The sequence below is a fragment of the Polyergus mexicanus genome, unplaced genomic scaffold (genome assembly GCF_030449975.1).
Source record: "Polyergus mexicanus isolate NDT 795.1 unplaced genomic scaffold, iyPolMexi1.0 SCAF_171, whole genome shotgun sequence".
Lineage (NCBI taxonomy): Eukaryota > Metazoa > Arthropoda > Insecta > Hymenoptera > Formicidae > Polyergus > Polyergus mexicanus.
The window spans coordinates 11,551-26,833 of NW_027223491.1; the positions used below are offsets into that span (position 1 = coordinate 11,551).

A 15,283-nucleotide genomic window follows, 5' to 3' on the forward strand; every position below is an offset into this window, starting at 1 on the left:
CCTAACCTAACCTAACCTAACCTAACCTAACCTAACCTAACCTAACCTAACCTAACCTAACCTAACCTAACCTAACCTAACCTAACCTAACCTAACCTAACCTAACCTAACCTAACCTAACCTAACCTAACCTAACCTAACCTAACCTAACCTAACCTAACCTAACCTAACCTAACCTAACCTAACCTAACCTAACCTAACCTAACCTAACCTAACCTAACCTAACCTAACCTAACCTAACCTAACCTAACCTAACCTAACCTAACCTAACCTAACCTAACCTAACCTAACCTAACCTAACCTAACCTAACCTAACCTAACCTAACCTAACCTAACCTAACCTAACCTAACCTAACCTAACCTAACCTAACCTAACCTAACCTAACCTAACCTAACCTAACCTAACCTAACCTAACCTAACCTAACCTAACCTAACCTAACCTAACCTAACCTAACCTAACCTAACCTAACCTAACCTAACCTAACCTAACCTAACCTAACCTAACCTAACCTAACCTAACCTAACCTAACCTAACCTAACCTAACCTAACCTAACCTAACCTAACCTAACCTAACCTAACCTAACCTAACCTAACCTAACCTAACCTAACCTAACCTAAACCTAGAACCTAAACCTAAACCTAGAACCTAAACCTAAACCTAGAACCTAAACCTAAACCTAGAACCTAAACCTAAACCTAGAACCTAAACCTAAACCTAGAACCTAAACCTAAACCTAGAACCTAAACCTAAACCTAGAACCTAAACCTAAACCTAGAACCTAAACCTAAACCTAGAACCTAAACCTAAACCTAGAACCTAAACCTAAACCTAGAACCTAAACCTAAACCTAGAACCTAAACCTAAACCTAGAACCTAAACCTAAACCTAGAACCTAAACCTAAACCTAGAACCTAAACCTAAACCTAGAACCTAAACCTAAACCTAGAACCTAAACCTAAACCTAGAACCTAAACCTAAACCTAGAACCTAAACCTAAACCTAGAACCTAAACCTAAACCTAGAACCTAAACCTAAACCTAGAACCTAAACCTAAACCTAAACCTAAACCTAAACCTAAACCTAAACCTACACACGTACGTACGTACGTAACGTACTCACACACACATACATACGTAACGTATACACACGCGCATGCGTACGTACATACACACACTCGTACGTACACGTCCCACATGATTCTTTATCGATTAGCATAGTTGGATTTTAGTCGATCTTTTACGTCCCATGTCACTTCTTGGGACTTACAAATTTCGACACCCGACACTCCAAGTATACAAGGGCCCAAATGTTGGATTCTTTAGGGGGGGTTTGAAGGGGGGGTGGGCTAGAAGACCAAAATTATAACCTTTCGCGAGGCCAATTGACATCCTTTGGGTGCCAACCCACCACCTTTATCGGTTTCCGATTTACAGACCCAAAAAAAAAAAAAAAAAAAAAATTAGACCAATCGGAACAAAAGGGACTGAAATTTCTTTATTCTGATTGGTCAAATTTCAATCTTGAATCTTGAATCTCAATATTTCATGCGTAGTCTGATACGGGCTTTAAGGTTACCGTTAAGAGTTGCAGATTGACCGATCAATCGGCAAGCTGCTTTTCTCTAATTGGTCAATCCTTAATCGTCAACCGTAACCCCAACCGCAATCGAGCCCGCAACTCGTAGTGTAATACAGCCTTAAGGTAAGGAATACCTGGACAAAATGCAAATATACGGGGTTGAAGCACAGAGGATAAGGGGAATTAAATGTCAATTGAAACAAACAGTGGCCTTTAAAGCTAGCACCAGACTATGCGTGTATTCGCGATTCGTGAATAGTGTAGATGGATGATTCGTCAAATTCGACCAATCAGATTTCTTTATACCGTTCACGAATCGTGAATTACGAATCACGAATTGCGAATACGCGCATAGTCTGGCGCTAGCTTACCATAAAATGGCGGCGGCAGATAATTTCACGGAATGTGATCGTTGCAATGTCTCGGTTAACGTCGAGTAATACCGCGCGATGTGAAAGTAGACGCAAAATCTCTAAGATGGCAATCCATGACGATGGATTTCTCACCCTTTCAGCTTCCCGCGTCTAAAAGGCTTACGCTTTATCTAGATATTTCTTAGGTCTATGGTCTTTAACAGAATGTCTGACGCATGTGCGTTAAGAATTTGGTCTATCGAGAACGATAAAGTGTCACTACTATGTATATTTATATAGTTTAAGGCTCATGGCGAAGAAAATCTTGCCACTAGAGGTCTGTCAGTAGTCAGTCGTTCATCAGCAATTGTACTAATCGTACGGAGTAAAGTAGTACTCTTTGTCGTTGTTTCTGTCGAGTGTATTAATTTATAATTAAATAATTTAAATGCAACTTTTTTAATGAATTGGTCCAAGTAAATATGTATAATTGAACTATATTTGTATCGGATGTACATGTATATGATTCAAAAGATAAACGTTGTTCCGCGAGTTTTTCAGAATTCAAAGTACTTTTCAAGACAAATGCAAATTGGAGTGAAGGTTAAATTCCGTCGAGAATTCGTCATTTCATGAGCACGATTAATTACAAGTGAGTGGAAGAATAGCTGTGTGTATACATCCAAATTCTCAATTTTTGCTATACCGTATTGTCATATGTACATTCTTTGTCGAATAAGACACTTGGAGAGAGATTACGATCGTACGAGATATATTCTGGTAAGACAAAAATTAAAGGATGACATATTTTTTTGTTTTTGCCATACGGATTGGAATAATAATATCAATTAATAATATGGAATCTTATTTTTGCAAACGATATACTTTTTTACTTTATCATCCAACAATTTTGTATCAAATTATTCCAGGAATTTTTTGAATATGTACAGAAAATAGTAAATTAACATCTTTATATATAACGATTAATAATTCATATATGACCATTTATATGAAAACTGGTCTTTTCATATATACATATATATATACATATATATATATATATATATATATATATATATATATATATATATATATATATATACCACATATATATTCCTGAGAACATCTCTCTCTTTTGTTGAAAAGTTTTATTGTTTTCACGTAGTTATAGAGAAATTTAAAAATATAATTTAGATCTAGTCGCATTGTTATAATATTGAAGATTAATTTTTTCTCATATGAATATAAAGCGTAATATCCGTTTGTGTAATGCGTTTAAAGTTACGAGTTAAGAATATTAGATTAATTTCCACTCGATATCGACATATTTCTAATCAAACTGATTTAAAATTAAATACACTTTGACAAAAACTAATTGATTTAAAATTATATTTCATGCTTCTCATGTATCCTATTCGTATGCTAAGAACGTTAACTTTTATATGACCATTTAATTACTTGTAATAGTTTCGTTATTAGATAAAAAAAAAAATATTCAGATTGCAATATTTCTAACACAAAGTTTTTGACAAATACGACGAAATATTATTTAAAGAACTTATTAAAAGTTATCGTTTTCTTACTATGGTTATCGGAAAAAAAGATATACAAATTAGTGTCAATAATGGGAAAAAAAAATTACTTTATTTTTAACGTTAAATTTATTTAGTTCAAGCTTTGAAAACAAAAGTTTACATTCGATCTAAATTAAACTCAATATCATTGGTTTTTTAATATATATATATCATTGATAATAAAATTAAAGTGCATGCGTGATATATTTCACTATTGTCGAATCGACATTATACAATTTATCTGACGAACGTAGGCGATTCTTGGAACGCATGTTCACCTGGCGCTAAAAATAGAGTGACATAAAAGCACGGCGGTGTAGGAGAACGCGTGAAATTTTCAGATCTTCCACGAAATAGACGTCACGCATTACGCAGTATGATCGTCGTTATCGTCTACCAAAAAACCTTTTTCTGCGAGTTCAAAAATTCAGAGAAGAGCGAACGCTTTTTAGCAGCGTAGCTGAAACGCTCGCACCATTATATATAATGGCTAAATAAAAACATTTTTATTAATCCGTTAAAAACGTATTATATATAGAATGGTCTATCCGTTAAAAACGTATTATCTATATCTATAGAATGGTAGAAAATGAGAATCTAGAAAATGAAAAATATTTTTTTTAAGAAATAAAAGGAACCTTTAAAACTATTTTTCTTTTTTGTGGTATACATTTTACTTAATTTTAACGTTTTATAAAAAAATATTTATAAGTTCTGAAAAAAAAAAATGTAATATGATGTATAGATCGACTTTGATATTCAACTATAATTGCAAAAACTTGATTGTCTTTGAGATATATTTTCATATGCTTTTATAAATAATATTAAAATTAAAACTTTTTATGAAAATTTATTTATTTAACATTAAAATAAATGTTATATATGTATATACAGGGTGTCCGGCATCAATTGTATCATTGGTCGTGTGCAAGTAGAGCAGATGAAATCGAGAAGAAAAGTCCTTTACCATTTTTTCTCTATAACACTTATTGTTAATAAAAGAGTTATATTATTGAGTAAAGTCTGGCCAATCAGCGCCGAGCTTTAGCCGGGCGCACGTCGGTGAACCGCGCGCTGAAGTATGCAGCGGCGCGCACTATCAGGCGCACGGTTCACCCACGTGCGCCCGGCTAAAGATCGACGCTGATTGGCCAGACTTTACTGAATAATAACTCTTTTATTAAATGTTATAGAAAAAAATGGTAAAAGATTTTTCTTCTCGATTTCATCTGCTTTAGCTGCACACGACCGGTGATGCAATTGACGCCGCGGGGACACTCTGTATATATAATTTTATTATTCCTATATAGATGTCTAAAATATTTAATTTGTGAGAGAAACGACATTTTTCAATCTTGCTCATAATACAAAATCTTATTTTAATATTTATAATAATCGATATTTAAAATAAATAACAAAATAATTTGTGCGTCATAATGTATTCGCGAGTGATTAAACGTATTGCGTCGGCGGATTCTCCGAAACTACGTCCTGTCCGTAGCGTTTATCTCGAAAAATCTACATAATGCGGTTAAAAGATCGCTTCGCGGAATTTCTTGCTTGCGGAGTGCGTCCCGATAATCAGACCGGTTATTAATCGAGAATCGCATATAATAATTGAGAATTGCAAGAGCGTGTAACTATAGATAACAGTTTATTGGTGAAATTATTTGCCTTCTATTATAGAAACTTTATCTTAATCAATTCACCTACTGAGTTCTGCAAAGATAATTTTAATCGCACGCAATAACAAATTATAAGTAACTATTTCACATTTTTTCATTATTTCTTCTATTTCACATTACTCAATTAAAATACTTGTGATTATTAATGGTGGTTGCAATTTTTTTATTAATTTTGGATTTCTTTTTAAGATTGATAAATATTTTTTATTTACTGTACTCTTTTTAAATTAATATTTAATCAGTTCCTATAAGGGATTATTTAAAACTTAGTGCGATATAATAGACAATCTACGATATTTCTGGTGTTGCGTTTATTGCAAAGTTACGTTCGTATGCGTGTTTGTTTCCTTGTAATTGACAAAAAAGTATCACAAATTTCGATAGCTTTCGTGCATTTGTGAACATGTCAATTCAAAAAGAAAATTTTACACAAATACATACACACTCAAGGCACATCCACACGATCTTTTACGCGTAGTATATACATCAGATTAGAATATATTTTATTCATATTTCTTTTTCTATTCGAAAACAAACATTTTATCTTCGCGGAAACACGCATCTTATTTCACCACGTGCTCGCTATTTCACCTTCGGAGACGTGTGTCGAGGACAATAATAGCCGTGAGAAAATAAAACACAATATATACGTGTCTACTGTGTGTGTATATATGTACATGCGCCACGAAGAGAATACCGAAAAGAAAGAGGTTTCTAGATGGATGCTTGGCCTTCTAGTATTGCGACACTCGACCACTCTAGGCCCCGGAGTCCCCGCTTCGTGGACTACTTCGAGCGACTCCACAAATACCTTGAAATCAATGACACATGGAATTCACATATGAGAACAAGCTAGAATGTGTATCCTAACCAACAGGAACGCAAATTCTCCAAACCTTTGAATAACATCATGTATATGAAAAGAAGGAAAATAAATATATATTTATAGTATATAAATATTTATAATATTTTTTTAAAACTTTCTCATACTACTCCGTCACATATCGCTCGTTGGTGATAGTATTCGATTAAATTTATCAGATAACGATTGAACAATCAAAATAATTCCGCTTACGAATAATATATTAACAATAAAATTAAAATAAATACTAAAAGATGCGATTAAAGTAGGCGAAAGCGTTCGAATTTAATAGGCAGTATACTTTCGAACATATGTATTTATAAGAGATATGTATATACAATGTTTAGAATTTTTGCACCTGACGCATTGAAAAGAGAAATTGCGATTTAAAATAAGCAAAAGAATAAATATCTAATTTTTAATTCCTTATCTCAATCGTTGCTCTTATCATCTAATTTCGATTGCTGGACTTTCAATTTTCGATGTAAATCGCGATGTGAACTCAATAATGAACATGATAACGCTTTTATATTCTATGCTTGGTTTTACTGCACGTTATATGCATGCATATACATGTCGTATGTAGGTCAAATCATAATGAAATTCCGCGTATTAATAACGCATTGTACCACATTCTCAGATACACACAATCGTCGACATATACAAAATAGCATGTATTTACATTCAAATGTACTTTTACATTCGCGACGTACGCATTCGCGGATCTACGTCAAAGCAGAAAGAAATTTAGACCAATAAAGCAAATACGCGCGCTCGACTTGATTAATAAAACTGCGGGTACATGTAAATTTCACGCGTTTTACTGACATTTTTAACCTAATCCAAGCTATTATTATCATAAGCATCATATCATATATGCATACAGAATAATTTATTATAAATAATATTGTAATATAAAAATTAATTTTTCTCGCATACTATAATTTCCACTAGATAAAATAAGTTTATGAAATGTACCAAAGACTTTTTTTTCGATTCATGAATTAATAAATAATATATAGATAGAAAACTGAAATTTAATTATTATAAAATTCAAAAACATCAAATCATACAACTGAATATGAAACTTGTTTTCTCAAATTATAAAGAAAGATTTAGGGATGTATCAATTATTATAAACTATTCTCGTCAATGAAGATAATATACTACACACTGATAATGAATCAGATTGTACTTGTTTTCGCGCTTGTTTTTCTTTCTTAGATACGTATAGTTATTTACTTACTCAAAAACGATATTACAAAGTACGTTAACGTAATGTATTATATAAATAATTATTTGTTGCGCTATCGTTATCGATATATCGTCGCGCATATGTATATGTAGTACTTTACTGATTGGAAAATGTTTTGAAAACTTATTTCTTAAATGATATTGATTTATTTGTTTTCCAGCAAATTTTCGCTATTCTTTTTTTTTCTTGCAGTCATACATACAACATGACCATGACAGAGATGCAACGGGATCGCAATTATCATCCCATAAATGGCGATTACGAGGAACTCGTGTTGCGGTTTATCGTCATTTTAAATTCTTGGTAAAGATTGATAATTGTGAGGGAAGAAATGTCTATTATCGCGATCGATTCTATTATTATGGAAAGCATATTTTTTCTCAACGCGACTTTTACTATTTTGATATCGCTTATTCTTGTTTTAAAGCTACTCTTTCAATAGATTATAAAAAAGTTGTATCCTGTTTTTTCATATATATATATATATATTTCCATTTTTCATTTGTTAAATATTATAAAGAAATATACCGCATAAAATTTTTGTATCTCAACTTGTATTAATTCGCTAACTAACGAAAAATTTCTTCCATTTCTCAAGTTTGAACTCGAAGGATTAACAGTTCCCATAATATACAATATAATATATATTAACAGTTCCTATAATATACAATACAATATCATAAGGAACAGCGAACGATAGACATTTTCTCATTTATATTTTTCAAAAGCATTGACAAACCAGTGATGAACAGAATTCAGAGCGCTCTGCGCATTACATGTACTTATTATTTACTAAAAGTTGAACAAAGATAGAACGACACTAGTGTGCATCCGAGGATGTTTCTGAACGCAGCTCAGTATGGAGTCTACGGAGTCGAGTACGGCTCGCGTCTCAATTCTGGCATCAGTGTGACAAACACGCTGCTTTAAGGCCGTATCAAATTACACATTGAAGATTGAGATTGAAAATTCAAGATTGAAATTTGACCAATCAGAATAAAGAAATGTTAGTCTCTTTTGTTCTGATTAGTCAAATTCCAATCTTTAATTTTCAATCTTCAATTTTCAATGCATAGTCTGATACGGGCTTTACGCTGTCTCGAATTTTATGATTTTCCAGTATCGTTTACCGTTATTTATTATAGGCTGATAACCCTCATGGAAATGATTCGGCATCGCCATATGTAGCTCTTTTAATTATGTACGTCCGCGCTCATTCTTCGAGTTGCTTGATATGTAATGTCGTAATCACTTGCGTAATTTTATCTATCACGAAGAAAATTCTATTAAAGCGAATTATCAGAGATGGTGTATCTCGCAATTAATCTTTACATAATTCAAGTTGATTGCATGGATTCAATGGTGAATTTTACAGCAAAAAGCTAACTTTTTTAAGTTAATCAGGTGCAAAAACTTTTTTCATACAGATCTTTGTCACTGTGAACAATGATGCATCTGTCATATTTATGTATTACTTCTCGGTATCGATACGAAAACATCGCTCATGCGATAATCAATTGCGAGAATACGACTAATCGTGTGTGTATGTATGTGTGTGTGTGTGCGCGCGTGCCGTTCGTTATCGAGAAAGAAATGCTAGGACGTTGAGGTTCTTTTGTAACGAAATAAATTATGTACTTTTTAATACCGAGTACTAATTTTTTCATTGTAATCTTGTGATCTTGGATCAAATGGAAGAAAATAATTCAATAAATTAAATAAACATTGTAATTACTAACATTATAATATATTATTATATTAATTTACATATTAATTTATATTTTCACGCTAAATTATGTGGAAATATTTAAGATAAAAAAAGGAGCGAAAAAGTCCTGGAAAATAAACATTAACAGATTTCTTTATATGAATGGCTTAATCGTCGTACACTCGCGCGAATACACAGTTGCACGCACATACACACACACACACACACACACACACCCACGATTAGTTACGAAGCTATTGTATCGTCACGTGATCTATATAATCTCCGATTATGACAAGAGCGCAGTATTAAGTGTTCAGAAAAGTGTATGTAAAGGGGTATCAAAGTTAACGAGATCATCTACTTATTCATAATACGCATGTAAACGTACGTACACGCACAAATATGATCCTTTTATAACATATTCTAATGTATGTTATGTATTTGTGTGTGTGTGTGTGTGTGTGTGTGTGTGTGTGTGTGTGTGTGTGTGTGTGTGTGTGTGTGTGTGTACGCGTCTTGCATGAAATAAAGTCTAAATAAACACGAAAGCTTTCATTAAGATGTGCATAATCATAATAGAGATCTTTTATTACATTTTTGTCTAAAAATTTAATTTACAATCGTTTTCACCGGTAGTATTGCGCGTGATATGTACACAAATGAGCAATTTAATAATATTTTGTTACTTGTGAATAAAGAAATACCAGTTATTGTTTATTAAATTATTTTTTGTTTTGTTATTTCAGACTGCAATACTCCATAAATGTGTTATATCGATTGCGATAATCCAGCCGCGAGTATACCAAAATTGCCAACAACAATGATATATATATGTCCGAATTGCCACCACCGTTACGCAGCGCCGAATTACTGCCGGGAGCGGAGCGAAGGAATTAACCGGAAAGAAACGGAGGAACAGGAGAAACAGGAGGAGAAGAAGGAAGAGGAAAAAGAAGAAGAGGCCTCCGTTCATTCGACAACGGCGACCTGTTACGTCGCTGATCTTCTAATATCGCATAATTACACTAATGGCGATAGCAGTTTCATAAACGTGCCGACAATCATTCACGAGCCTGCCATTTTCCAGTCAGCTCATCGCTGCTCCAATGTTCAATTTGCCAACTCCGAGACAATGAGACTCTCTTGCGATGCTCAAACATCGGCGGAACAGAATCCATCTTTAAGATTGCCGATCAATCAATCGAATAATCAAAACTCTCTTATTATGACGATGAAAAACATCGGCTGTGAAATCGCATCTTCGCTAGAACATGTCACGACCACATGCAAGCCCACTAACGATAGCATCACATTCACCACATCACCCAATATACATTCCGGTGGTTGTCTAATTCAGAGTACGGAAGCTGGAATTCTAGTGCAAGCCCCACCCATCGAAATACAGAGGAAACTTACCGGTGGTGGTTGTCTCATGCAGAAGAAACATTTGCCCATCAATGAGGACGAGCGGTTAGCGTTTAAATACATAGAGAACTTTGCTCATCAAACATTTGTCACGCCACCAAGCAGCTGTTTAGAATTGCCTGGGAGTAGAAGAATGCTACCTTCATTCAGCACGACGAGGAAAAATACCGAAACAATGGGCATGGAATCGAGACAGCGAAAAATATCGATCAAAACAAACGGTTACTGCAACTGCAACGGTACAATTCAGCAGAATATTTGTCAGTGTCACGGGAAATTAACCGATGCGTCCGACGATCGCGATTCGTTGCTGTTCGAGCCTGCCGGTAGTAGCATGCAAATCCAAGTGAACGCCAACATGCAGCTACCCGTGAACTTAAGTGACTGCCAAATAAACATTACGGCAACAGCAATGCCGTGTAACCAGATCGTGGCGATGAAACCACGCTCTAGGAATAAGCAAGAGCGGAACAAAGGAATTAATTGGAAGGGAACGAAAGAGCAGGGAAAACAGAAGAAGAAAAAGGAAGTGGAAAAGGAGAAAAAAACTGCCGTCCATTCGACGACGGCGACTTGTTACGTCGCTGATCTTCTAGTATCTTCTAGCAGCTATACCAATGATAACGACAGTTTCATCCATGAACCCACCATCTTCAATGCTCAATTTACTAATTCCGAGACAGTAAAACTCTCGAATAATTTCGACGAAAGTGCTGCCGTGCAACCGGACAACTTGTACTGCGCGACAGAGGATCGGATTATCACGACCGGAAACAATAACAGTTGTAACAACAATGAGCGAAAGGACGGAGCACCAACTATTTCGGTGTCCCATCCTTGGATGATGTCAAGTCCCTGGAGTCTAGATACAAAGTTGTTGAACGAAGACATAAGATTACGCGAGATAAAAAGACTGCTGCAGACGTGCGGCTGGTACCACGAAAACATTAGTTGGAAGCAAAGCGAGAACCTCTTAAAAAATACATCCGTAGGTCGATGGCTAATGAGAGACAGCTCGGACAGTAGATATATCTTTGCAATATCCGTGCAGACAGCCAGAGGACCCACTTCCGTCAGGGTGTGTTATTTTCTTAAACATTTTCAATTCGACGCTGAACCAGGACTGGCATTGGCGATTCCGACTTTCGACTGTCCTATTACAATGTTGGAACACTACGTCGAATATTCGGAAAGGATGGATCGCAGAGAGGTGTGGGTCGATTATAGCGGGGAACTATACAGCCAGATCTATTTAACCAAGCCTCTGGTTAAAGAAGTCAAATCGTTGTCACATTCGGCCAGACTTGTCGTAAATAGAAATAAACTGCCCACTGAACATCTGCCACTCTTGATCAGAAACTACCTCGCAGAGTATCCATACACCCTTTAAATATGCATATATCACAATTATGCAAGACCGATGCTCCTATCCTTCACTTCTGATATCTATAAATAAAAATTTATTTTTCTACATCTCTAGTTTATTTTTCGATAAACGATACTACGATGCCTTCGATTGTATCGATCACAAAGATTGCACAATAGCGAAATAAAATTGCAGTTCGCGCGAATGTAAATGAATATTCAATTTGTTATACAATAAAATTATTCATGTTCTTATTACATAAGTAATGTTAATATCTAATCTTTCAATTTCGTTAATGTGTTTTATTCCTTGAAAGATGAAACGTCCTCTTTATGATAAATTACAAAATTACGAGCCGATTTATTTGGTTCTATGATGATCAAGACCACTGACACTTCCTCTATTTCAAAACTTTGTTTCACATTTATTCTATCTTATCTTAATGACATATGTATTGATAATATATATACTGGATACTTTTTTTTACTCACTTTTTCATCACATACCAAATGTGTAATAATAGAAAAGCATCAGCGTAAGAAGAGGACCTTAATCTAAATGCAAAAAAAATCAAGAGATAAATCTGAAATAAAGAAGTTTTAGGAAAAAAAGGAAATTAAATATGTGTGGACATAGATAGATTTATTCATAATTTTTTTTAGTAAAACATTTTTTTCAATTTTAATTTCTTTATTGCTTTATATGTGAGATAAATTTAGCATCAAATTATATTTGGCACTAAATATGTAGTGAGAATATGAGTAAAGCCTGTATTAGACTATGTATCGAAAATCGAGATCGAAGATTGAAGATTGAAATTTTACCAATCAAGATAAAGACATTTTATTTCCTTTTGTTCTGATTAGAATTAGAAATTTCAATCTTTAATCTTCAATTTTCAATGCATAGTCTGAAAATTTTTATATCTGCCGAAATATAAGGATAACCATTTACATACCCTAATTAATATTATTGTATAATCTCGATAGAATTAAATTCACATAATACCGAGATATTACAATAATAATTACAGCGCCAACAAAGATCATTATTAATAAGATGCTATAAAATATTTGAGATAAGTATCATGTAGAAGGGGATCAAAGATAAGATTGTATATTTATCTATACAAAAGTTCCATTGACATATTATTAAGCAGTGATTTCTATTGTATATTATCATATTTATATTTTATATATAGCACAATTATTGTAAATTATTAAAGATTATTAAATAATAAATGAGCATCGGGAAATTTATCCAAATATCATTTCGTAAATAGTATAATCAAAGAAAAAATTTATCTTTTTCCTAAATAACATGACGTTAACTAATCTTTAAATAACAGACTCTATTCTTTTTTTTCTTTTTTAATTTTAATCATACATTTAAAGAAAATTGGAAATCGTGATAGTATTTTTTATGGTATTAATGATCTCATGATCAAGAATAATGCACCTTAATTGTTCTATATAACATATTATATATGTTTATAATTATTAGGAAATATTTGTTCATTACATAATTATGTGTGTGTATGTATATATATATATATATATACATATATACATAATCTAAATAAAATATTTTATCAATTAATTCAGAAAAAATATAATTATATCAACTTTTTATTCGTATATATATTGAAATTATTAAACTACAGAAAAATATAGTTTTTTATTTAAAAATTCACTGAACTATTATTTTGCGCAAAACATTATCTAAATCGCTTTAAATTTTTTTCAATCGACGTAATAGTTTACAATAAATAAATACTGACAGTTTAGAAAAGCCAAAGGTTTTCTTACAATAAACAATCAAATCTTGACGCGACGTAAAATTCTAGCATCATATATTAAAAACAGATGTAATAAAAGATACAAAATTACTATAAATACACCTCGCAAACTCGCAGACTTAGTTGATTTGCATGTATAAGTAGATTTTACATAAGACATGTATATTTTTCTAAACATTGCATAATCTCTTAATATAATTAGAAACTTCGTGCAAGAACCATAATAGAGAACAAAATGAAAAACAAAGAGCATTTGTGAGTATGCCACTTGTATATATAAATATATATCTACATCTTTGCAACGAGACAATATGACCGCATGCTTTTACAAATTTGTATATATCTTTGAGACAGAATTGTTTTGATCCAAATATATAGTGTTCCTATATTTGAAACATGCGAACACTTTTGGAAGAGCACTTTTTACTTGTTACGAGATAATATGAGAATTGCGATTTGTGTGCGCATGTGTACACGAAACTTATAATCAAAGTCAGATTGTGAGTACGATAGATAAGCAATGAGATTACGAAATCTATATGTAGATGTTACTAACAATAAGATATTACATAGTTGAAATGCGAATAGCTGAATGTACATATTATGTGACATAGCTAGTACTCTGCGTTGATACCACTCCTTCTCAATTTGAAACTAAAAATTGGATGCCTAAAACTCCATCCAGCGAAAAATTCAGACACATAATAAATATAAACTGTGCGTATCCTATCTTAACCATAAGCAGTTCGTGTGTCAAAATTAGAAAGAAAATGCAATGTTTCAAGAAAGAAAGGGAGAGAATTTCTTCATCTCCTTTTGATTCAATAAATAGGGATATAGCATTGATCTCGCTATACATAACTGGATAAACATAGCTGGACATACACTAGCATCCATGGCTGAGAGACTGTGACCAATAGAACATTGGAAGCCATTAAAATTGTGAACTATTTTTTAGCTTCGAAGCCTTTATTGGATCAATCAGGGCCAAGAATTGTATATATCCAGTTATGATTGTATCCAGTTATGTATAGAGATCAGCAGGCCTATTCTGTAACTTTTACGAAGTTAGAGACTAGGCCTATAGAAATATAGCTCCCCCCCCCCACTCCCCCCTCATGGATGTCTATAATCCAGTCCTGCATTTGAAAAAGAAAACTAGACTCCTCGATACTTTCTTTCTTTTTCTCTAATTTTCTTATATATATATATATATATATATATATATATATATATATATATATATATATATTAGAATATATAGACATTATTCATTCCTATAGTTATAATTTAAGAAGTCAATATCTTTTGAACGAAGCATTTGCGAGCATACTTCCAGAGGGAATTTTTTTTTGTTTTGAGGTCCTACATTCATATTTCAAGTTTGACTATTTAACTCGGGAGCACCCTGTATGCTTCGGAAGAATCACTAAATTGGACTTGGGCCTATGGAAGTCAGATATTTGCTAAAAGCTGCATAAAGTTGTCCAGCTCTTTGAACTTCCTCGACGCTGAAAAAAAGATGACACAATATAATAATAAAGGTGTAATTAAGTTTACTTAATCTTTTACATTCGCAAAAATATTATTTTTTGAGAATATTTCAAGCATATTATTTTCCAAAATGTGGAAATTTATTAAATTTTTTTCACATTTGTGTATTGAAAAAATTT

At 33.0% G+C, this 15,283-nt stretch overlaps 1 protein-coding gene across 4 annotated transcripts; it reads left to right on the plus strand.

Moving 5' to 3' along the window:
• The first annotated feature begins 2,306 nt into the window (after window positions 1-2,306).
• LOC138944359 (uncharacterized) lies at window positions 2,307-13,176 on the plus strand. 4 transcript variants are annotated; one of them, XM_070315264.1, is made up of 3 exons: window positions 2,307-2,586; window positions 7,503-7,613; window positions 9,768-13,176. In XM_070315264.1, the coding sequence occupies exon 3, from the start codon at window positions 9,785-9,787 to the stop codon at window positions 11,834-11,836; it is 2,052 nt and encodes a 683-aa protein (XP_070171365.1). In that variant the 5' UTR covers window positions 2,307-2,586; window positions 7,503-7,613; window positions 9,768-9,784; the 3' UTR covers window positions 11,837-13,176. The 4 variants fall into 4 exon arrangements, with proteins under 4 accessions (XP_070171365.1, XP_070171366.1, XP_070171367.1 ...); XM_070315266.1 differs by lacking the exon at window positions 2,307-2,586 and adding an exon at window positions 2,608-2,714; XM_070315265.1 differs by lacking the exon at window positions 7,503-7,613.
• The last annotated feature ends 2,107 nt before the right edge of the window (window positions 13,177-15,283 follow it).

Bases quoted from the DNA above. Each gene is read 5' to 3' on its own strand.
- LOC138944359 (XM_070315264.1), top strand. From the start codon at position 9,785: ATGTGTTATATCGATTGCGATAATCCAGCCGCGAGTATACCAAAATTG.